Source organism: Tyto alba, unplaced genomic scaffold (assembly GCF_018691265.1).
Source record: "Tyto alba isolate M040663 unplaced genomic scaffold, T.alba_DEE_v4.0 Super-Scaffold_29, whole genome shotgun sequence".
NCBI lineage: Eukaryota > Metazoa > Chordata > Aves > Strigiformes > Tytonidae > Tyto > Tyto alba.
In genome coordinates this window covers 9435364-9460981 of record NW_024881303.1, presented here as the reverse complement: position 1 = coordinate 9460981, position 25618 = coordinate 9435364, and the positions used below count along the sequence as shown (strand labels likewise).

The window sequence follows — 25618 nt, the reverse complement described above, 5'->3', positions numbered from 1 at the left end:
TCTGGGCACCCTGGGCCAGCGCGTCACCACCCTCACAGTAAAGAGTTTCTTCCTTATATCTAATCTAAATCTGCCCTCTTTCAATTTAAAACCGTTAACCCCCATCCTATCACTATATTCCCTGATAAAAAGTCCCTCCCCATCTTTCCTGTAGCCCCCTTCGAGTATGGGAAGGCTGCTATAAGGTCTGCCCAGAGCCTTCTCTTCTCCAGACTGAAAAACCCCATCTCTCAGACTGTCTTCATAGGAGAGGTGCTCCAGCCCCCTGATCATCTTCATGGCTTCCTCTGGACCCACTCAAGCAGGTCCATGTTCTTCTTATTTTGGGGACCCCCAGCTGGACACAGCACTGCAGGTGGGGTCTCACAAGAGCAGAGTAGAGGGGGAGAATCCCCTCCCTTGGCCTGCTGGTCATGCTTCTCTTGATGAAGCACAGGATACAGTTGGATTTCTGAGCTGCGAGTGCACATTGCTACGTCATAGTCATTTTTTTCATCCACCAGTATATACAAGTCTTTCTCTGCAGGGCTGCTCTCAATCCACTCCTCACCCAGCCTGTATTTGTGCTTGGGATTGCCCCGACCCACATGCAGGACCTTGCACTTGGCCTTGTTGAACTTCATGGGGTTTGCACACTCCTAGATACATAACAGCATGTTATTTCTTGCTGGTGTGTAGGTGATCTAACACACTCTATCTGGAGAGAAAGGGGACGGCTTTCCTTAATGACCTGTGTAGTCCACATAGTTGCAAGGCTTTTCCAGATCTGAAAAATGGCTTTTGAGATTAGATCAGCTAGATCTAGAAAAACTAGAAGGACAAAGGTCTCCAACAGTGCAAAAAGCTGACACTGAAGCTTGGCCAGGTGTAACAGGGTCAGCAGTCCAGGGGAGGAACAAAGGGTTGGATAGCCTAAGAAGGTAGCCAGGCAATTACTCATTTAGTAGGCATTTTTTATTGCTTTCGTGAAGCATGATTAATTTCTTAATATGTGCAGAGACGGTCAGTCCTCTGGCTGTGCAAATGAATCACCACACGTTCCCCACTCCCTGCTCCCATGAGGCCAAGACCCTGCACAGTCAAAATAAACCCTTGGAGGAAGCAGGTCTGAAAGTCAGCAACTGCTCACATAAAAAAGCCACAAACAAGAACTCACATATTTAAAGGGATATAAACCCTCCTTGTCTTGGATTGGGCATTCCAGATGTGAGTATATTCATTATGAGACAGCCTGTGCCTCTGAAGAACATGGCATTGGATGCTCAAGAGAGAAACAAGCCTGGGAGAACCATTGAGGCCTTGAAAGGTTTTTTTGTGAACAAACATGTTCCTACCTGCTTTCAGCACAAGCATCTTATACCTCAGGAAATTTCAAGGGTGGAGGAAGAAAGCCAGTACTTGCAAGGGTGTCCTGCATGGTCTCAGGGCTCTACCATCTCCTTTTTCTTATCCCCACATGCTGCTGACGCTGATATCCAGAAAGAGATGTTCAGAAGGACTTGGCACACTGCTGCCCTGCCTGCAAGGGGGCTGCCTATAAACTTCCCCAAAAAATCTAGTCTGTGGCAATGGAATGAGGCAAGTATACAAGAAATGTAATATTTCTCCTGAACTGCATCAAGTTGATGACATTTCCCTCTCTCTTTGCACCTCTGTAAATCACGGCATGACTGTGGAACTCAACGATGTTACACTGATGTAAAACCACTCTTGGGAGGGAACCAGTCGGTGTAAATCATTCCCTTCTATTTCCTTGTACAAAATCTGGTGCCAAGCTCCACCAAAAACAAGAAGAAAACATTCCTGAGATTTTTCCGAAGGCAATAGTCTGTCTAAGCACAACTTTAAATGTCTGCCATTAAAGTTTTCTTCATCTCGTTAAAATGACTTGCAAAACCATCTGCTAGCTAATAAAGACTTTTTAAGGCTTTAATATTGTATTTTATAATGAAATATACTAAGGGGAAAACAGGACATGTATTTAGAAAGACAGAACGGCAACAATCTGCTGTTCTTCCATGGAAAACCAATGATGTTCACTCCCATGACTAATTAAAGAGACTGAAGACTTCAGTCCTTTGAACGTTTCTTGTACAAATACCATAATTCCTAAATGCATCCACATTTTTATTCAGACTGCTCCCAGACACTGCAGCATTGCTGATATCACACTGTTTTCAAGTTAAAAAAAGGCAGTTTTCACTTTCATGTCTGACTCCATTCCATTTTGTTAGCTCTTTACACCTCAAATATTTATTACGGATTGCAGGGATTCCAGTGAGTAATTTTGATTCCTCTAGAGACATTTCCCTTTTTTGCTGGTAGACGGGGTAACCACGAGGTAGGCCTTCCACCCAACCATAATCGTGAATCTCTGGCACTGGACTGAGTCTCACCGAGCACCAATGGCTGCACCAGCCAAGGGTGCAGCCCAAAGTTTTGCTGAGCTGCCATCCAGAAGCAAAACCCACACCCATGCCTAAAGCCCTTCTCTGCTGTTGGTCGGGCCATAGCTGTCACTTTCTGGCTAAACCAGACGGCATGTGCCGTGCTCCCAGCTCAGCCCTTTCTCACTTGTTGCACCCTCAGACACAAGGACTCTTTTCTTCTTCGTGGATTCTTTTGTGGCACTCCGGGATGCTGTTGTGGCTGGGACGTTGCTGCTTTCTGCACTGATCTCACAATATTTGCAATGATGCCTAACATAGAGCAACTGAGAGCAGCACTTCCAGGAACTATTTCACAACATTCTTCTCTTCCAAAAATACCAGTAATTGGTATGTTACAGAGAAGGGCGGACAACTAAGGGTCTATGTGTAAAGAGGACTTAGCAGCGCCATACCAATTTGTCAAAAGCCCTTGGTGGTTCTAGATTCCCTCAGTTCTTACATTCATTTCCATAAGCTAACCACAAGAAAGTGTACAAGAAACAAGAAATTATCTAGGTGAGCTCACCAAACAGAGACAGCAAAGCAGCCAGACTCAGCGCAAAGGCATGTGTGAACCCCCAAGCAACAGCATTGCTCTCTCTCTGGGAAAAGGAGCTGTTGCTGTGATGTCCCAGTCCCTTCACCGGCTGAGCCGCAGAGCTGGGCAGGAGCTGGCAGTGAGTGAGCTATAATTGCTAGCAGTAGGAGAGCAAGTTGGGTGTCATGCCCATGTGAGCAGGTAACAGTGAAGAATAAAGGATATCGTGGGAAGCCATGTGAGATGGATTCATCACTCCCCTTTACAGTATTAGGAGACACAAAACCTGTCTCAGAGGTGAAATTTCAGGTCACAGTTTACCAGATCAGGTCTCCTCCACTGTCTTCACTAGTTTCTCCTACACATCCAATGTGGGACATCCCTGGCTCTGCCACCTGGAGCAAATGATGTTCACACTCAAAGTTTCACCACACTTCACTGTCCATGCTGCTTTCCCCCCCCGCTTTTTGTCTCATGTAACATCACTGTTCTTCAGCAGTGATTTCTTACTCCTGCTGAGCACTGAGGACTCTAAAGCTGCAACCCCCAGCAACGTCCTTGCAATTTATGGCAATAGAGGGAGTAACTTAAAAACACACACAAACCCACTCCCCCAAGCCCCCCAAAAGCACCTTCTGGGATGGCAAGACACCCTATGCCCTGATCAACTTAAGGTCTACTCAAGAATTTAATGATAGCTGAGCTTGACTGGGAAAGCCGGCTTGAAAAGACACTGGAAGAGCCAGTCTTCCTTCCAAACCTCAGCTAAGTTCTGTAAGAGCTGTGTCTTCCTCCTGCCTACTTCTGATCTTCACTTGAGGAGTCACAGATGGACGCAATTGCTTATCTCCTTCTAAGCATCACACGTGCTGTAGCAGTCCGGGTGAATTAATGGATGGGACTGATCCGTGGGCTGAACACAGCCCTTGGGACCCCCAAAATACCTCTCTGCACAGTGATATTGGTACAACTGCTTCTCCCCACTCACATGTGCAGAAGACTGGGACAAATATAATCTCTTAATAGATTCATCTCTCAACTGAGATGTAGCCACTTTCACACCAGTATTATACCCACAAGCTGTGACAATACTTGGGGTCTGTACTGGGCAGCTTTACAGGGGTTGGCACTATCCCTGTTGATAGAGACCTTTTGCTTATCAAGTGGCCAGGGGAGATCAGAAAGTCTACACTTGTATCTGTGCCAAGAACACTGGCCAAAAGTGGTTTAGTTGACATTTTATTAATGCAGTGCAGCCAGCTCCTCTGAACCAACATAAAATATACAGGGAAGATGAACAAGATGAAAGATACTTCATCTTAGCGTGAGCAGCAAAATCCACTCAGACTCTTCCTCATGATGCCTGAAAGAAAACACGATGATTCACATCACACTGATTTGCTATTGGAGACCCCAGAGCTTACGGTAGGTCCTACTGATTTAATGCAGCATGCAGGAGTATCAAACAATTTCCCAATGGCCTTGTGTAAGAGTTTGCTTGAAAACAGTGACTACAGTTTTGAAACCATGTGCTTTAGCTATATTTTACCCTGTGTCAACCCATGAATCTTACTTCAATTGTGCTGGTATGTGTGTGGACTCTCTTTTGGTGAGCTCCCAGAGTATGTGCAGGAATCAAAGCATATACAAGGATTTAGCCCATTTCCCAGACATGATGCTGCTCTGAAGAACCGTTATTCAGTTACAACAGATCCATGTCAGAGCAGTTTATGACCACCTAGGGAGGAAAAGTTTTGACTTCCATTCCCATGCAGAGCTGAAGAGGGATGCTCTATATGCCGCACACTACAGCTGTATCACCACTGAATTTCCCTTTTCTCATTTATTTCAAAATCAGCAGACTAGGTAACTCCACTTTGATGGTTAATTAGGCAAGGCAGTAAGTTGTGCTTAAGAAATGGAGTAAGAAGTGGCTTTGGGCAACATACCACAATATCACCAACTGTTTTCACCTCAGAGCACTTTTTTCCCTTCCTTCACTACTGCTACCACCTCAAGAGATTGTTGCTAATGACACAGATCCTCAACTGATGTCAAAGAGCAAAGCTCTTACTGCCTGATGCGAAGTTGCAGGAACTGTACCAAATCACAGCACCTGTGAGTATCTGTCATGGATATTTTCATGTCACCTTCCTCTTAGTTGTCTGCATTTTTAGGAACTTGACATCCCTGACTGCCAACAGACATCTGCTTAGGGCACAGATCACACTCCTCGCATGGGACTTTTACTCAAAAATGTTTGCTCTGAAATCCTTACGTGACCGAGGGTATTTAAGGAAGACCAGAAGTAGCTCCGCTACAAGAACGGCAGACAGGGAGGCCCTCATGGAAAAGGAGGAGTCGGGGAACCCTTGCCAGCTGCACTACCTGCCGGGCTGCTCAAGGGCGGATGGCTGCACCAGCCCCCAGTGCTGCCTTCCGACCTGCACCACTGCTCCCCAGCAAGGTGGTACGCAAGGCCAGCTCGGGCAGCTCCGTCAGCAGTTTAGCCTATTTTTTTGTCACAGTTATAAAAAGGCAGAGTTGAGAAATGAGCACGTGGCTTATTTTCCACCAAAACCTTGCACATTCTTCTTTGGGAACAAGCAGCTATGGGCAGGGAGTGGGAAACATCTGCAGCAAGCCAGAAACGCGTCTGGCAGACCGTGGGTGGGGAACACTGCCGTCCACTCACCAGCACAGGGGCAGCTGGCTTCTCAGGGCTGAGTTAGAAATCACACCTCAACCAGACAAAAGCAGAGGCATGTCAGAAAGTGGCATGGCCAAAGACTTGAATTTTTAATGCAGCTGTGAGACCAGTTGGCTTTCCAAAGATGTGAATATTATCCTTGGTCCATTCCTATGCTTGCTGCCTGTTACACATTCCAATGCACATCAATGCAAAGAAATATTCCCTAATCTTTCTGGGTTTCTTAAAGCAGCTCGTTTTTCTCCTTAACATCAAACTACAGCCCTTAAAACCACTCTAAATAATTAAACTCCTTTGTTTTTACTCAAGTGAAACAAAGACACCTTGCCATCTCCCCTTCCTTACCTGGCTAGGTGTCCTACCTCTTTCAATACCCTCCAGAGGACCGCCCAGTCTGCAAATTATGAAGATGGTGCAGAACATACCAGGAAACAGGAGTTGTCTGGAATTCTTGTGTGAAAAATGGACAATGCTGCCTCACCTTTGCTGCTGGCAAGATGCAACTTTTGCCCCTCTGATTCTCTGTGTATAAATACCTTTTAGCTTTCCCATGTAAGAGCACTGAAAAAAAAATTACCTGGTAAGCACAGTGTTGGTGCTGTTTCCTTTCATTGCTTTGTTCAAATTTGTTTCATTTGCTGCTGTAATTTTTTGCTTTTGATGAATTGAGAAGCTGTCCTAAGAGCACTAAGAGCAGTAAAAAAGCATTCTTGTTGCAATTTTGCAATAGAAATGGCTAACACAATGACTGCCATCTTGGTGTCCAGTACAATGCCACTTACTGCCAATCCATACAATAACAAATGTAAGATTCACACTAAAAGTCATAAAATCCTCTGCTCCTAGAGTTTCATGGCAAGATGGGAACGTCATTTTGCATTTTTATGAAATGTATACACCTCCCTCATTTACATGAAAATGCACAACAGTCCCATAAGAAAAAAACAATTACAGTGAAGGAACTCACCAAGTAAATTTGCTATGCCACAAGACATGAATTTTTACTCAGCCTCATTTCTTGTGTGCTTAACCCCTTTTACTAAAGAACCAACACTCACCAAGACCACTGCCAGGTATCAAGGCAGGCATAAGAAATACTGAATAATATGCTGTATCTCTTCTTACACATCACAGGAGTAGAAAACTACAACAGCCTCTTCTGCATTGCAAAATGTGAACCTAAGAATGAGTGTGCTATGATCTACTGGTGACAAAGGAAGCTAATATAAAGCTTTGCAAGGTTTCAGCTTTATTAACATTACTTAACTTCTCAGACCCTTAAAGGAGGCATATTTGATGAACGTAGGTGGGGGACAGAATGGTTTTGGTTAAGAAAGCCTGGTGTAGTAGGGGAGAGAAAAATTACAGGACAAAGCCAGTAACTGTACAGCTTGGGAAGAGCAGAAAATATGAGGCCAAGGTGGCCAGTACTTTTTAACAGCTTAGATGCTATGAGTAAGAGAGCATCAGTGATGGGCATCACTGGAGAAGTTCCCAAGTGCCAGTGGAAAGGGTTGGGAGAGCTGAAAAGAAACTAAGATAAAAGCATCGGAATGTCAGTGAGAGCAGAATTGCACCTACACAGGAGTATGGGAACCCAGTCAAATGCTGAAATGACACATGCTTACTGCCTTATCAAAACTACTGTTAATTGTCCCACTACATGCTAAGACCTTGCTGACACTCCTGAGGATCCAGTGGTAGTTCCACCTCCAGAAAAAAAATAAAAGGAGCAAATACCCATGTGCACTAAAAGTAGGTGTAGATTTTGGCCTCCAAATTGTGGCAACCAGATGTTGATAAAATAACATGATTTTTAACTCAACACACACCTTATTTATCAAGATACAATTTTCAGAAACAAGCACTGGAACAGTTCCACTAAACACACACTATATATTGTTCCCACAGTCAGCTAATTATATAGCTTAGTGGAAAAACCTTGTTAACGTCACCCAGTTTACAGAAAGTAGCTACATTTATCAGTGGAAAAATATCTTGTAAAAAACACTTGCTTGATTAGACATGTCATCCCTTTTAGAGACAAAATAAAGCTCTGAATTACAAATTTGGGCCACTACCAACCAAACATGCTGCAATCAAAAACGAACATTCATAAGAATGAAGACAGACAAATCAGAAATTAGCAGGACAGCATCATAAAAGATGGGTTATGCAAGGGTTTTACTTTTTATTTACAGCAAATATATTACAGTAAAAAAGCTTAACATGGATCATATTGTGGTTATGTAAGGATGATACATATGCTTACATCAAGCAGGTTTAATTTCCTTGGCACTAACTGAACCAAATGCAAGGATTCAACACAAAAATAAGGAACAGAACATTTATTAGGCAAACTCTATATTAACTGTACACATCTGCGACTGGAGTTTCAATGCAATCCAAAGAATACAAACAAGCTATCAGGATGGCAAGAACTTTTTCAACTAACATGTTTAACCCTCAAGACAAGGCTGTCTGGCACCATTTAAAAGTTGCTGTACCGAACATAGTGATTTTAAAGAAATGTCACAGATAATTAAGACACTGAAAATACACTCACTACAGTGAAGAATCCCATTATTTTCCTTATTTATTTCATTTTTCACTCCCACAATACAAGCGTGTTAAAAGGTTGCATGGCAGACAAGCTGGATGCAACAGCTGGAGGGTTTTCCCTGTCAAGCAAAATGACTTGCAGCAAGAGACATGCTTTATACAACAAAACCGATGATGCACAGCTTGTGTGGGTTCAAATAAGAAGATCTAAGAGCGACAAATGTTGAAGCCTTATAAGCTCTCTTCATTATAATCAGAATCCTGAGAAAAGCAGGGTCCAAATTATTCCAAGTGAATTTAGGCTCACTTAAATATAATAAAATTGTCCAGATACATCAACAGTAGTAAACAGAGTTAATACAGTGTTAATCTTTTTACATTTTAATGACTAGCTATAAAAACAGAAACTAGTATGTTATAATCTGTTTACATTTCCTGAGCTTAGTTAAATCAAGAAGGAATGGACATTATAAAAATCCCAGTAAGTCACCAATAAATTAAAAATGTACATAACCACTATAGCTTAAGAAGCCTTACAATGCTCAAAGTGAAGTCTGCCTATCCAATACCACGGCCTCTCTCTTAGGACTCCTGTACAGAAACCATGCCATTAACTTCACCAGTAATACTGAGATGCTATGGAATTGTAGGTCTTTTTTTTTTTTTTGGCTCTCCAAGTGTCCTCCTAGCAGACTATGCGGTAGCCTTTCCTAATCAAATCATACAAGAGCATTCAAAAACTGCAACCCTCTACTTCCAGTGCTGGAAACAATGTTCTCAGAAATGCAATGTGCTACTAAAATTCAAATTTACTAGCAGCAGTTATTTGGGTGGACTCAGCTCCTGCACATAACATCACTACATTGGCAGCAGGTTTAGTATCCTTTGGGGGAACAAAGCAATGAAAATCTACACAGAAGACTGGAGGAAAGACCCTTAGCAATAAAGAACTCAGCGGTTTCTTTAAGAGCCAACATCTTGCATTTGAGAAAAGCAGTCGACCTACATGAGTCATACACATGTTTATTTATGCATGTTTATTTCCTGCATAGAGAATAATGTGTACCTTGGAATAAAACCCAAGCTTTGAGAATATACGGAGAGTATGGGTATTTGTAATAGTGCTATCAGCAGATTAATTCAAACCCAAATGCTCAAACTCAGCCATCTCAAAGACTTGCAGAGCATGAATTCTGATAAAACAAATACTTTTCAAAAAATTGTCTGCTTATATCATGATTTTTATGTTGTAGATAAAAGAGAGGTAGAATGGTTTATCTCCTCAATATCATTTTCTGTGCAGTATTTATAAAGTATCAGAAAAAAATCTATATTTTTTTGGTGAAAATGCCAGCTTTTCCCCGAAGAATTATATGGAATCTCTTCTTTCCACTGAAGCGCTGCAAACTAAGTAACTGGAATGTGGTTCAGAAGAGCTCTTCTTCCCATTAGTCTCACTACATCACTTTTGTTACCAAGTTCTGCTTTTAAGAAGTCATTGCAGAAATATTCCTATACAGGGCTCAAAAATATCTAGCAGATGCAACCTACCCAACAAACTACACTTACCAGCCAAATAATATCAAGTCTGCTCCTAAAAAAAGCACTTGCTCTTGCTCTACTTACATGATCCCTCTTATTCATGATACTGAGAGGGACAGAGGAGGTATGGAAGGCCATAGGACCCTTTCCCTCTTTGGTGATGATCACAGGTATGAGCATCACTGTCACTCTGGCTGACAGTAGCTAGAGAGCTTCCCAAGGCAGCTGCTTTTCCTGCCACGATCCACCCTCCACAGCAGGAGGATGGACGGTGCGTTAGTGATGAGCACTTCTCAAACAGGGCAGAAAGGATGAGCTGACCAGGGGACACAGCTTAACAGAAACCACGCTGGTAAGATAAATATCCATCCTTCCCCGGTGTAAGACAAGGCTGCAGTGCTACGGTTTCCATGATTGTCACTAGACAAGGGAGAGAGATGAAAACATCCTGGGTCCTGCAGCTGCAGGCATCGACAGTGTGCCCAAGTGCAGTGAATTTCCCACTGAGCTGGGAGCCTCGGACCCAGCACTGCCAAGGAAAGGCAGGTCAGAGGCAACAGGGTGGGAGGTGGCAACAGGGGCTCCATCTCTGACCCCCGCTCTCACAGCACTGTGCGAGCTGATGTGTCTGGAAGAGAAGGACCTGTCTGTTGACATTTTGGGGTGCACAGGGCGAGAGCGCCCGCTTTATTCATGTAGCAGTGACTGTTCAAGGGTGGGATTTGAGCCATGAAAGTCAGACTGCTGCATAGTGACCTTTAATTTACCCACAGAAAGTCAAATAAATTACATTAAATTAAATTCAGCCAAAGCAGATGCTAGCTTATTTATTACAAAGCTCAGCTTTCTATTTCTTTCAACTTTTTTTAGAGACAGGCAGCTCTTGGGAGCAGACCTTCACTCTAACTCAGTCAGACAAGAGCAGCTCCATAGAGTTGGCCAGTGACTCTCCTGCAGCAATACCAGCCACAATGAGACCTGACCGTCCCCAGGGACACCCTACAAAGGCACGTGAGCACCATCATCACCTGCTCGCCTTCTACACTTCTTGCCTCACCCAGTTCTTCTCCCTCCTTCCACATAAACCGGTGTGGACTCGCAGTGGAAGACGATTCTTTGCTGCCAACATTGCCTTCAATTGTCATATCTTCTAAGAAATCTATGAATTGATTAACATAAAGAAGTATTTACTTCATTTCCGAGAAACTGATACTGCCCTGCAAATACAGAACTTGTCATTAATTTTTGATAGGTTTGAGTAAGGAAGCTTGTATACAATAACAGGGTCATGTTTACAATACAGGTTGGAAATGTTGTTTTTTCCTTTCGGTTGTAGCATTATGAGACAACTAATGCTACTGCACTCAAATCAACAGGCATGCTTCTCATTTTTACCTGTCCTCCTATCTATCTTCCAATCCCTTTCAACACCACGCCTAAAAGCAGTGTCACATATGAAATAAGAGATGTGTTGCTGTCGGCCACACATGCTTTATACACAGCCTGTTTTGTCTCTTTTCTTTTGTTCTCAGGAAACATTACTCCCATTAATTTCATCTTCAAACTATGATCCACCAAAATAAAAATAATATTCAAGTACAAACCCAAACTTTATTGCTGGGTTATGGGTCAGTGTAAACCGACCAGAGTCAATGCCAACCTAAAATTCACTTTACGAGAGTAAGGATTGTTCCATTACATTTGCTGACCATAGACAGCTTCTCTCATTATTCATACAGTTTGAAGACTGAAGATTTGCTGGGAACAACACACAGTCCATGTCCTTTGGAAGTATATGGAACTAATAGCCATCATCATCATCCATATCACAGCCATAATCTGAAACACACAAAGGCATAAAAAAATGTAAATATTCCAGGTAGATGGAAGACACAACAAAAGTATTTCTACTCTCAGGTTGTTTTCCTGCTGTGTAACAAGATGATAAGTTTTGCCTTAATCAAGCATTTTAAAAAAACCATACATTTTCTTAATGCTAAATAAAAAGTTCTTGCATTTACTTTCCTTAATTAAATACAATAATTTGTAAGCATGTATGTGTAAATATCTCTTCTCACTTGTCACTGGACCCTCATTTAGGAGTACTTGGCACATGGATATGTGAAATACTTGGTTTAATTTAGAGGTTAAGGTGATCAAGACTGATTGTCACAAGTGATTTGGAACACGGTGGCTGACAAGCAGCAGCATACATTTACAAGTAGGCACAGTTCTCACTAGACATAGCCACCAAGAAAAAAGCTAGCTTGTTTATATTATTCATGGATTTATAAACTGAAACTGCGAGGGTTCAGAGATAGATCAGAGTTCCCATCAACATCAAAAGAGTCATGCAACGAATCCTGACCAACACATCTGACTCAGATCTCCTGTATCTACTTCTACTCTACTTAAAATTTTGCCCAGATTTTTTTTATCTGGTTTTGTTTTCTTAAACAATGCCAAGTGCAAAGACTGTGTGATGTGTGTGTCAGAAGGCAAGTCTGTGTGTTTCTAATGCACCGATTTCTCTTCTGTGTGTTTCTGAATACAGTGAAGCAGGTATTTTCTGTTGTGTACTCAACTGACGAATAACTATTACATAAAAGCATTCAGTAAAGTTAACCTTTATATTCTGAATTCAATACAGTGCCAGTATTTCATCCAAAGAGTACAGCAAATGCTCAGAAGCAGAATTAAGTGTAATCTATAATAATTTGTGTAGAATGGGTAAAGTTCACCATCTGTATGCAATTCCTGGAGTTACTCCAGGCAGACAGGTCTAAAACCCATGAAGAAAGCAGTTAGAAAGGAGTTATTTGTTCTGCTGAGCAGCTCTGCACACCTGCGTTTGAATTCTGGGAATACTCCTTTCCTTTTTATTTTTTTTTTAAACTCTGATTTTTCAGCTGTCGTCCAGACCAGACAGGGAGTAGTAGAATGTTCTCAGAATGGTTTAAAAATAGTAACATTTACAAAGAAAAAAAGCTCAGTGACCTTTATTCTATTTTTGTGGGGGGTTTATTAATAAACATAGACCCACCCTCCCCCACATGGGTGCCTTTTCTTGGGAACATTATTCTAATAATAAATGCAGGCAACAAACGGTTTTTCCTATGGTTCAGCAATTATTTTCCAGTGGAGAAATCAATTTAAGAGCAACAGACACTTCTGTAAAATGTATACATATTGTCCATGAAAGCTAAATTAATAGTACTGGAAAGATTTTTGCAGTAAATACCATTTCAGTAGGAAACTTATTCGCATCTTGCTTTTTCACAACCCATAATTAGCAGCTCTCATTTAAGAAATATTTTTGTGTATTTTCAAAGCTTAACTTCTAAGGGGAAGTTTTTAATAAAGGATAAATGTGGATGCGTCCAGATAGGAAAAACTGCAGCAGAGAGGATACTGCCTTTTCCTGCCAGCAAAGAAACTTAATTAAATGAGCGGCTTTGCTGGATAACCCAAAGAAATTAGCACACATCTGTGTACCATACAGCATGCTGTACGCTATCAATGCAATTTCTGTACTCGCTGAAGAGCTATTTTCTCCTAACACTTTCCCCAGAAACGGAGTCTGACGATTTGTTCTGTTTTGAGCTGGACAGCCACATCCACAGGGCTCAGGGACAGCCTGGACGTGGCTGCAGCCCCGGCTGAGGAGGCAGGTAGGAGCAGGGCAGCTTGGTTCGGGGGGCAATGAGCCCCCAGCACTGCTAACGGAGGGGTTATTGACCCCGTGATTCCTCAGATCCACAATAATACACCTAATTCTAAAGAAGGCGTAACATCAGTTTGTTCTTGAGAAGTCCTCTTAGCCTAAAGCTCAAGATGCAAAGTTTTCTTAGGAGGAGTCTCTAAGAAGGTCAGGTTTTGGACCAGGGTGACTCCAGGCTTTTCCACAGGAATGGGCAATGCCAGAAAGGCGGCAGGAGCTCTACACAAGACAAGCTGCTGGAGGACAGAAACAAGCAGGGGAACTCTGCCTGTCCTCAGCCCTGCAACAACGAACCCCACAGCACCAGCAGATAGTAATTTAGACAGCATCCCAGCTTACCATTTCCTCCCATCAACTGCAAGGCGCTCATGCAGTGATCATCATCTTCTTCTACTTCTTCTTCTTCCACCTCTTCGTCAGGGTTGTAAGCTACTGGGCCACTCTCCACTAACACAGCTGCTGTTTTTTCTAAGGCAGGGGCTTCTGCTTGTGCATTTGGAAAGGTCACCTGCAAAATAGAAGAGGGCACAGTAGAGCAGCCCTATCTTTTGTTCAATATTTGTACAAAACTTTAGCAGCTTCCAAATGATAGGGACTGGAGAGTTGGAAGCCCATGTCCATGGCTAGAGGCTTAGCTGATCTAGGGAAGAAGTTATTCAAAGAAATGTTGCCTCAATGAAAGTCAGGCAAAAACATTCAGTTTTCACATAATTCATAGCCAGGTAACTGAAGTAGCCAGAGACGGTAACAGCAGAACAAGGATCCTCTCAAGGTAAGGAGAAATTTGGGAGTAAAGGCTCGTCAGTAGAGTTCTGCAGGAAAACCTACAACCTTTTCTTCATTGTGCTCAACTCACATCAGGCCTATTACACAATAACAATGTTATTGACACTTTAATGATAGCAAAAATGTACCCTTCAAATCAGAAAAAACCCAACATGTATTAGTTTTGACAGCCCTGGTTGGATTTATTTCGAGGCACAATGAGCTGTGGAACAAACAGCACTCTTTAAACAGCACTTAATGTGATGGCAGAGCACGAGGTTGATTATACACATCGGCACCTGTAACGTGACCTATGAAATTCATCAGAATAATGATCTCCAAACACTAACTTGGGAACCGATCTCTGATGGGACCCATTCCATACATGCACCTCCCCAGCTGCTTCAAGGTTAGGCAGGACAATGCAGGGAGGGAGAGAAAGGGCAATGCTACAAGGAGACAGAGGTGAATTTGGAGAAGGTGATATTGTCTCCTGTTCACTAATGACAGATCTGGGAATGGGGCAGGAACCAGCAATGTGGTCAGTGTGTCCCAGCACAGCCCAGGCTCTGGTCTCTGGAGCTCTCACTTCCCTGGAGTGTTCAGCCTTGGGCTTCACCTCCCTCTCTCATCCAGGGAAGAAACATCACAGGAGCTTTATCTCCACCAGCTTTGTAACAGGGCACTTTTCACCTCTGTTCTGTGTTTGGATTACCTGGGGTTTGTACGCTAGAGTCTGTGGCCTAAGAAGACATCCCATTTGTGGCAACTTGAAGAACATTAAAGATTAACTATTAATGCTGCTTTGTCATGTAAGCAATTTTGAAAAGGGAATACTTAACAGTACCTGTCACTACACTAGTCAGCAGTTATCAGCACTGAGAGTCATCTCTCCTGCTTGGAAAGATGGAAAAGACTGTGACCACTTCCTTGGGAAGGTCAGTGGTGAGGTGTTCCTAACAATGAATGGTCCAGAGGAGACCAGGAGACCCCAACTCCTCTGGTCCCTACTACAAGAGAAGTCCTACAGTGCTTCAGGTTTTAAGTTACAGTACACAACTATATACTGCTGCATATTCTCCAATTCCACTGGCAGTGAGTTCTGACTCAGTGTTTTAATTTTTATTTATTTATTTATTTATAAATGTATTTACTTGGGATGCAGTAATTCCCAGAATCCTTGTAACTCCAGGCACTTCAGAGATACGCCATAAGAGAAAACCTCTGTACCAGAAAGTTGATAGTCTAATTATTCAAACATCAAAGCTGTTCTTGAACTTGTCATATACCATGACAGTCAACCTAAAGAATCTGCCTGAGTTTTTCAACGTCACCTAAGGGCTTGCTCCAATAGCTCATTAATAGGGCAAAAGACACCCATTAATTTTAATAGAAAATCAAGTATTTAGATGTTCGGATCACTCAAAGACAGGTTTTCATGATTTTTTAATGCTCAAATTAATCATATTATTTAGAGGAACTTCCCTCTAGTTTATTTTTTTATTTCCTACCACTGTTTTTGCCTCTAGAGTGATCAAATTACGTCCATCTAGGTTTTCAGTATAAGCAGAAATAGATCCAACAGTCTGAGACAAATCAGCATCATAATATATATCAATTTATATGCTTGAAAGTATCCATCTGCTCTGAAAAAGTGGGTATATATAAAGGAGCTACAATTGAGTCATTATTTTTAAAAATTGTACCATGCTAATTAAAATGTGACCTTCTTCTAATTATCATGTCCACTGCAGACTGCTGTACTTCTAAAAATGTGCAGAGTTTTCTAATGAGCATAGCATAAGAAGTGAAAATGTATTTCCCCAGGCAGGATATCAAACTGTTTCTAAAAATCAATGGGTTTTAGTCATTTTAAAAATAAGGCCGTCAACACTTTTAAATAGAACTTCCTGAATTCACTTCCAGACATCCTGGACTTGAGTTTGGCACATATCTTTATGTATGGATGGGCAATTGTCAAAGCATGTTAAACTACCCAAGGTAACTGGTTTGTTTTCAGAAGGATGTCAGTGCCACACGTCCATGGGAAAAAGAAGAAGGACAAATATCTTTGGTATATTAGGAACAGAGTTTTTAGATACGCAGTAGACAGTTATTTTATCATACACAAATGCATATGTCTACTCTGTAAAGTGTGAAAATAATAGTGAAAGAAAGCAGTTACAACTGTGACTCTGATAATAATCATGATCTCTTTGGCAGAAAATGCAGGTGCACAAAGCCACCCAAGAAGGGTTTCTGGCAGTGGCCTGTTACTGGCACTAGCTCTTCTATGGCACTATTATATTTTCAAACTAAACAAACAAACAAACCAAAGAGTAAGCCATGCTATAGGGTAAGCTGTCACTGTGTGTCTCCTCACCGGTCTCCCGCAGAAGCCCAGCCCCTCCCTTGGGTCAGTGCTGGCCCCACAGAAGCGGCGTTTTGCATCGTTCCCCTTCTCTGCGGGGACGGTCCAAGTGCTGAGAAACAGGCACGAGCTCTGCCCTCTCCTGCTCTTTCTACCCACTTGTTTGATATGTACCTTTTCAGATGCTTGCAGGCAGTCTTCTCTTTTTGGCTGTCTAACCAGGCATTATGAGGCTGTGCTAATGTGACTGAGCAACAAGTAAGGGCAAATTCTGGTTAGAAAGCCGGCAGGCTGAGCTCTGCAGTGTTTGCAGTAACCAGCTCCTGGTCTGATCAGAGAGACAAGACTCTCGTTTCCTTTGCCCGTATCTACCACATAAGCAGAGCTGGGCTGAGAAAGGCTCGTGGGAATTTCAAACTGTTACACTGGAAGTGCTTGACTTCACATACCTCTTCAGTGGCAGCCTTTTTAGCAAGCTGTGTTGAAATCAAGGGTCTTAATCTGCAAAGAAGGAAAGAACAAATGGTGAACAGCAGAGGTTACATCACGCACAAGAGTTTAACACAGAGTATTCACTCTCCAAACAGGGAAAGCACTTTGCTAGTTTTATGTTGTGCAATTATTTCTTTAAAGATGTAAGATAGTAGAGAGCCACAGACTCCACAATAATTAATACACACATTCCTTTGTAAGCGTCTGCTCCACTTCAGGATAACAAGAAAAGATGCCAGTCAACAAGCACAGTAGCAAAACCTTATCTCACACTGCAGCCCCAGCCCATCCTGAAGGTCTCTGAAATAGATGGTTTTGTCACATATTATAAAAGCCAGAAGACAACTGATTTTTTTGAAGAATGCAGACATGGCAAAACTGAGCCACACTCTGAATTACCCAGCACTGCTTTGTAACTGCTTCCCTGTATTTGATGCTATCTATGGGATATCAGTAAGACTGTACATGCAGGATATCATAATCATCACAGGTGAAATTCTAACCTCCAGCTACAGAAATCATCAAGAAAAACAAGGTGACCCTGAATGAAAAATGACAGAAATTGAATATAAACATTTTTAAAAATTCTGCATCAGATACGAAGACCTCCATATTTGGGGAGAAAAGATGGATCAGTATTACTTTACAGCTAAGTGTTAAATATGTTTTCTGAAAAACATTTCATGGCCTGTTGTCTCCTTCCTGACACGAAGGCTGTTCTCAATCCATCATTTAGCGTTGCTTTCTGGTCTCTCCTCCTCATCTAGATATTCCTAGTCACAAAGAGGATGAGTTGCTTTCTGCCGAGACATTGCTCAGACAGCTCCTCAAGTACGTCTTTTAACTAAGTCTAGGCAAACAACTTAATGAATACCAATTTATGTCTCCAGAGATATAGTCTTTTGTGATAAGCAGTATCTTTCTTCTCATTTTTCTATTAGTCATTCTTCCCTGTTAACACACAGATACTGGTTGTTTTCCTATTTATTTATTTATTTCAAATAATCAGCAGGAGGAAACAAAATCCCAGAAAATAAGCAGGGAAGACTCAGGTCATTATCTCTGATGGAGAAGACAATATTAAAATATAAGATACTGGCTAAGATCCAAAAAGTTTCAGAAACTAGTCATCTCTGAAATGCATTGCAAGACTCGAAAGGCATTTCAGCATCCAAAGTAGTCCAAAGAGCCTCCTTACAGTAGATCTAAACAAAAAGCCATGGGAATGCTTCAGCTGTACTGGAAGACTCCAGAACACATTATTCTGCTACAGATACTTCTTGTCATATTTCATAATTAATAAAATTTCAAGAAATAGGTACTCTGGATTCACATAAACTATTACTTAAAAATCCTATTGGACTTCCGGGCTTAGAGAGAATATATTTGAAGGCATGGGTGCACTCCTCCCTGTGTGCCTGGCCTTCTTTTTCATTTATCCAACCTGAATTGTAGAGTTTGCACAGTCCCAGAATTACAGAATGGTTTGGGTTGGAAGGGACCTTTAAAGGTCATCTCGTCCAACCCCCCCTCCAGTGAGCAGCGACGTCTCCCACTAGATCAGGTTGCTCAGAGCCCTGTCCAGCCTGACCTTGGATGTTTCCAGGGATGGGGCATCCACCACCTCTCTAGGCAACCTGTGCCTGTGTTCCACCACCCTCGTGTTAAAAAATGTCTTTTTTATTTCCTAAAATTTGAAACTACTTATATAGTGTCAATCACTGTTTTCCAAAAGTCACCCTGTTTAGACGCTTACAAACATACAGATGCAGCAATGACAAAAGGTTACGTAGTTGAAGGATGTTAATTACCAAACAGGTAGTGTCTCATTGATGTGACTGAAAAAAAAAAAAACCAACAGGGGTAAGAAATGAAGAACTTTTATTTTAAACCAGTAGTAGTGATTATCACAATTAGCACTGTACCAAAGGTAGCACCTATTTCCTCTTGCTACCAAAAGACACCAGAGCTCCCTGGAGCACCCTGAAATCCTTCCTCCCCCCAATTAAAATCAAGCTGTTGAGTAAGACTCACTAGGTAATCAGAAACTGCTGACATTTCTTTTAGAGCAAATTATACATGTGCTCACACAGTGAAGAAAACAATCACAGCTATAGGAAGCAAAGAGTAAACATTCCAGTTTCATTTTAATTAAAATGATCCCCTAATGAAAATAAAAAGATTCATGCTTATGAAAAGCCTATTTGCAAACTTTAGTGCTAAATCCAAGAGCCCTTCTATATCATTTTTCAGCATCGAGTGATTCTCACACCCAAGCTGAAATTAAAGCTGTATTTATGTTGTTCCGTGATAATTGCTCACAAAGTATACATCTTCATTACTAGAAATACAGCGCTGCCATTTGATTTGGGCAATATAGCTCCTCTCTCGACACAATATCTAACGCATCCAAGAGCAGCGGGTCGGGCTCTGCTCCTGCTCTGGCTGTTGGGTGCCTGCAGCCACGTGGAGCTGGAGGGGTCACTCGCCGGGGGGGCTCAGCAGCCCAGCCCCCTGGGCTTCCTACAAACGCTAGCGATGGAACCTGAGAAAAAGGTAAAACCATCGCAGAGAAGGACAAAACCTTACTTCCCTCCTGAAATAATGTCTTGGGTTAAAATCATATAACAGTTATGGATATATAAAAAGAGAAATTAATTTCTCTCCCTTGGGTCTCCTTATGCCAATGGAGAACACTACTATTACTGTACAAAACCATTTAGGTCTTATAGTGGGGTTTTGTTTTGTTTCTTAAATGCCCCGATGCCCTGACCTCCTTAAACCAGAGCAGCTGGTGCCACACCAGCCATATGGAGCAATAAATTACTGGCTGCCATGGCTACAGATACGGGCTCCTTCTGCTGTCTGGCTGCACCACAGAGGGTGGAAAAAAGTGTCTTCATGGAAAAGCATGAATGCTTGTGAGGCTGGGATAGGTTTGAGTAGTAATGATCAAAAAAGTACCTTGAAAAAACAAGTAACTGAAGTTATCTTATCCAACTTTTAACGTGCATGACTTAAACTCATCTTTAAGAGGCTACCAGGGCACACACATGCACATACACACTATACATGAAAAATCCCGTCCATCACAGTCCAGTTTGAACTCAGGGTTGCCAAGTTCCATGAATAACAATAATATCCTGCATTAAGATATGACCCAATATATGCTAAAGCACCAACCACCTCTACTGAAAATGTAACGATGCAACTGGTCTTCAGTAGTTGTTCACTATTGATGATGATTTCCAGTTTTGGGCACTTTCATTAAGAACTTTTCAAATTAATATAATACTTCATGGGAGGGAGTAACAAAACAAGCAACTTTCTGAACAGCAATGTGATCCATAAAAGTGGAAAAAAAAGATTTCACACAGCCCCCAGTGTTATATTCACATTTCAAACTACTTCAAAAATTATGCAGATCTACAAATGCTCATGTCAGCCAAAACACGTAACACGGGAAGCAGATAATCTTGACATGTTTGCAACAAAAACTAATGGCATGGTACATGGCATCAGAGGCTGCTCCCTGCTGAATCCGCTCTGCTCGCAGTTGAGATGTGCACATTAACATCTAGGTTTGTCCTCCAGCTTAACAATTTAAAACAAGATTCAATATAATAGCTCCTGACAGGGCTGGAGATCACACAGACTGAACTTTCAAAGTGAGCAAATTCTCTGAAAAACAAGCTGGCTGTGACAAACAACTGTTTCTATTTTGCTTATTATTTAATAACAAAAGATTACACAGCACAGTACATAAAATAGAAAAAGCACTGCACGGTAATAAAAGCACCTCACTTGCATCAGACTGTTTGCCCACCAAAAAGGTTTATGATACCATAACAAACTCCTCAGTGCAATCCTGCAAGCAATTTGGAAACTCAACCAAAGCTCTGTTTCTAACTGAATTTTAATTTAATCCATCCAAGTAGGGAACATCTTATTGCTGCTTACCGCCCATACTAATTTTATACGCAGATGATCCCAGAATACGCGATGGAAAGCAGAGATACAATGGAGCCCGCAGCCACAAGCCTGCAGTGTAATTATGCGGGTCATCTAAAACAAATGCCCGTAAACCTATATATCTACCACAGGCCTTTTGTACGTATGCCGCTTCAGTGACAGAAAAAACTACTGAGAAATGATCTGGCAAGAGACTGGTCAGGTTCTCCACGCTGGCCAGGATCCTTCTCCCACCTGAGGCCAGATGGTTTTGCCTCAGGAAGTCAGTTTACCAGACATCTGTGTGAGAAGGAAATTAATATAAATGTTTACCTCACCTACGAGCGCCCTTTAATTAGGTACCGTCAATGTTATTCTTACCAGAAAGCTGGGAATTACCTCTGCACGAATTTAATGCTCTTGTTGGAAACACAACAGCGTCAGGAGATACCAACCCACCGTTGTGCCATTAGGTCAGGACAAAGGACTGACCTGGACTCAGACTGGTGCTCTTTTCCAGAGGGTGAAACAGATCGAAACCATGACTCCGGAGCACTTTGTGGTTTGCACATCCAGCTGCAGATCCCACCGTTTTCTACATCTGCTTCTGGCTCAGAGCCGGGGGCTCACAAGAGACGTTCCCTCACCTAGAGGGGAAACTGAGGCACACGGCCAAGGCCAAGGCTGGTTGTGACACCAGTGAACGGCTGCATGCTGCCTTGAGGGCAGGGGCTGGGCTGGGAGGGCGCGCTGTGGCACACCAGAAGAACTCCAGATACAACCACGGGCACCGTCATGCTCTGCAGAAAGACAAAGCATCTCTGATGCTCACACCTTGAAACCACACGTGCCTGAATGCGAGGCAGGCAGGTATTTTTGCCTTTCTGAAGGTCAGGCTGGGCAGCCCTTTGCCCAGCCCAGTTCACCATCAGCATGAAAGCCCCATGGAGCTTCCCTGGGCCACTCTCCCCAGACAGGGCTGCAGAGGCCCCAGCCAAAGATCAAAAGACAGCAACTGAAGGGCACGTCCACACTGCAATGAGCTCAGCTCATGTTCAGCGAGGTCCCTTGGAGCTCGCTAACCCCAGTGCTGCTAGATGTATAAATGTGAGTGATGGAGGAGCAGGCAGGGTCTGAACCCTCCTAGATGCTACCAGACACCTGGGCACCAAGACTAGGAGGCGTTGAGCAGTGCCTGAGCCAGCTACTTCTAACTCTGTTCCAACACACCTGCATGCACTCCACCAACACAGCCAACATTCTCCTCGTGCTTCCGAGCAAGCAACACTACAGAAAGAGCCATTTCAAGCACAAACAAACCCAAAGCTGATGTGACAACAAAAACTAGACTGAAATGAGAAATTGTTCCCACTTCTGATTCCCACTCGGTCATTTTTCATGCTGGATCAGAGGAGCTTCGATTTCACCAGCACAGCATCGGACAACACACAGCTGAGAACACCTTCAGTGCTAATAAGATTGGCCTCTTCTGGAAAATGCCCAGGCTTAAATATCTAAGGACCAAAGGTCACAGGAGTGAACTGGCAAAAAGTAAGATTCTCTGTCATTCACTAAAGAATATATTTATCATCAAGGAACTAAGCACCCACATCACTCACCAATATACTTTTGAAAAGCAGGAACTTTGCTAATGTATTGTGAACTAAATACTTATTTCAGGTTTTTCAGAGAGGGGCAGAGGCCATGATATCTGTCTTCAATAACCCAACTCAGAGCAGGGAATATTTTTCTGCATAGCTGAAGCACTCATTCCTCAATTAGATGCCGCAAAATAGCAACTTTCTGTTCTTTCCACTGACTAAACCAAAATATTTTCAACAGCAAAAATGAAAAGAATGAAATCTAAGGCCACCTTATTGGGACCAAATGAAATTATGCCACTGCAGCAGATCCAAAACAATCTCTGCACATATCTGTTTCTAAAGGAAATTGCTGCAGACCATGGGAAATTACAATTGCTCCAGGACAAGAAAGGCTGACTGATCTAATATTTCTGGTCAACACACCTTCTTCCTGGGTTTGTCAATAAAGACACTGATGAGCTCATCCCTCCACAGGTCAGCAAAATATTAGTTGAAAATACGCTATTCCTTTTACTATGGAAATTTTTCCAGATGAAATGATGGCAGTAAGGCAAATCTGCACCTTGCTGGGAAAAGCTACTTAACATAAGGAAGCTATGAAGCATTTTAATGAAATGAGTAATCATGATGGTCTCAGTTAAGCAAGCCTAATGGCAGTGTCACTTGTAAAACATGGGCACGAGACAACTCATGTGGTGACCATCCAAATATGTCTAACTATCTTGTAGCATGGTCCTTCAAATGGTGACAGTGTAGAACACATCTCTTATGGCAGAAAGCACTATTATTAGCAGATAAGGCAAAGAGAAATAATTTTTAAATAGTGCTTGGAACTACAGTAACAGAAATTAAATTTAAAAAGTTAAACAAACACATTATCATCTCAACAGAAGGATTATGCTATTGAAAAGATCTCAGGAGTAGCACTGCCATCCGTTTCTGGTGCAAATATACTTTTCTAGACTCAAACAAGGAGGATTACAGATATTTGCTTTTGGACAGGTGTTTTGATCAATCTCAACCTCATAAAAACAGCTAATGAGGCAAAAGATGAAAAGAAAAACATCATAGTAACCTGCAGTCTCTGAGAACAATCCACTGAGATCGTTATACCCAAAGGTGATGCCAGATTTGTCATTAGATCTTCTCTGTTGATATTACAAGGACAAAAATCATGTTAGGTAAAATACTAACTCACCTCTTCCACCACCTCTGATAGCATATGCCAGTGTGCAAATTAAGTTTCTCTGATCCGATTATGCAGGCAAAACTAATATTTCAAAATTCAGGTAACTATAGATTCATACGAGTAATCCATCAAGGAATAAAGATGGATGAAAAATTTTCTTTTTTTCCTTGTGTCTGGTCTATTATACATTAAAGAACAATTTCACTGCCAGCCATCTGGAAATCAATGTATTCCAAGCTTTATTTTATGATTACCAACATTCCCCTTCGTAACTCATTTCTAATTATAAGCAGTAAATCATTCCTTCTTGCTTGTAATTTATAACAGCCAATTAAGGGAAACCTCTTATTTAAATAGGAAATCTAGCTTTAAAACATCACATATTTTGAGGTATGCACAGAACATCCAATCAAGCAGCCGAATGGTAGAATGATGACCTAATGTGGCTTTTGCAGCCACCAAGGAGACACATGTGGAAGAACCCACCCTGCCCTGTGCACTGTGTGCACCAGGACTTTTCCAAAAGCAAAGCGCAGGTCTGCCTGATGTAATGCAGAAGAGATTGACATGTAGCAGCAGTACATGAGCCAGAAGACAACCCAGGGAAGTCCAGTGTCAAGGCTTCCCTCTACCATATCAGGAAATTAATAACAGAAGAAACTGTAAGCTAGTCTATTAAGAAGTTCTGGATGTTTTCTAATTTCATTTCAGAAACTAACAGCGAAAGAAGGCAGCTCTAAATTTAATACTTAAAAAAACAACTCAAGCAACTTTTCCCGTGCCTGGATTTGCATTCAAGAAATGGGCTGGCCTCCTCCTCCCAAGCAGAAGGATACTACCACGCACTGCCCAGGCACTTGCCATCTCGGCTACTATCTGTCACATGAGGTTTTGCTGGTGTTAGCATAAAGCCCGGTGCTTGGCATGAGCATGGCACTTGCTCGGATCACTCCTCCCCATCCCTCATGGGCAGGAGAGGATCAGGCAGAACAAAGCAGTGAAACGGCCTGCAAAGAAAAGGTGTCACCAAATAAATCCAAATTAATCCTTCTGGGAGAAGTCTTTAATGGTGGTTCCCTACGGCAACTCTTACCAACAGCACAATATCAAACAAATGTAGCGGAGGATGACAAACGAGACCAAACAGGGTGGGTCCAAAAGCACTGGCAAGGACACAGAAGATGTTTTACTTATATTTGTTCTTCAGTGTAGGTCTGAGTAACAGGCATGTGAGTGCAAACACAAGAGAGAGGCTTCTTATAAATAGCTCTGCTGGGATTTGTCTGTTAGAAAAAAAAACTTCACTCTTGTCAGAGAAGTATTTGATACAACTTTGGATACAGAATTTATTACATGAGAAACTGATCTCAGGAACGTGGAAGTAGTTCCCACTGAGATTTTATTTGGTCATCACACAGATCAAGACTGTTCCAGCTTCACATCATGTCATCTGGTAAGCGTTTACAGTAGGAATCAAGGGAACTGGATTTGGAAAAAATCCATCACAACTGACCTAAATCTGATCTGACCTGAATAATCAAACTAAAAACCAAATTAAAAAATGGCTAGACAGAAGCAAGGAGAGGGAATTCATCAGCTGCAGGATTTATCTGATGAGTTTCCTTTCCTCAGCCATACATGAGGGTGTTACACCCCACTTTTTTCTTCCAAGAGGAAGGTGTGGTGGTGATGGAGGCTGTGTGAGCATCCCCTTTTGTACCAAAGGTGTCAAAATCCAAGTGCA

At 42.1% G+C, this 25618-nt stretch overlaps 1 protein-coding gene across 1 annotated transcript in view; it reads right to left on the bottom strand.

The window, feature by feature from the left end:
• Positions 1-7844: 7844 nt before the first annotated feature.
• BRF1 (BRF1 RNA polymerase III transcription initiation factor subunit) overlaps positions 7845-25618 on the bottom strand; it is a 176812-nt gene continuing 159038 nt past the window's right edge. Inside the window, exons 16-18 of the mRNA XM_042798984.1 lie at positions 17088-17139; positions 13842-14010; positions 7845-11620 (exon numbers count right to left, since the gene is read on the bottom strand). Of these exons, the coding sequence (XP_042654918.1) occupies positions 11583-11620; positions 13842-14010; positions 17088-17139 (259 nt within the window). The 3' untranslated portion in view covers positions 7845-11582. The remainder of the gene's footprint in view (positions 11621-13841; positions 14011-17087; positions 17140-25618) is intronic.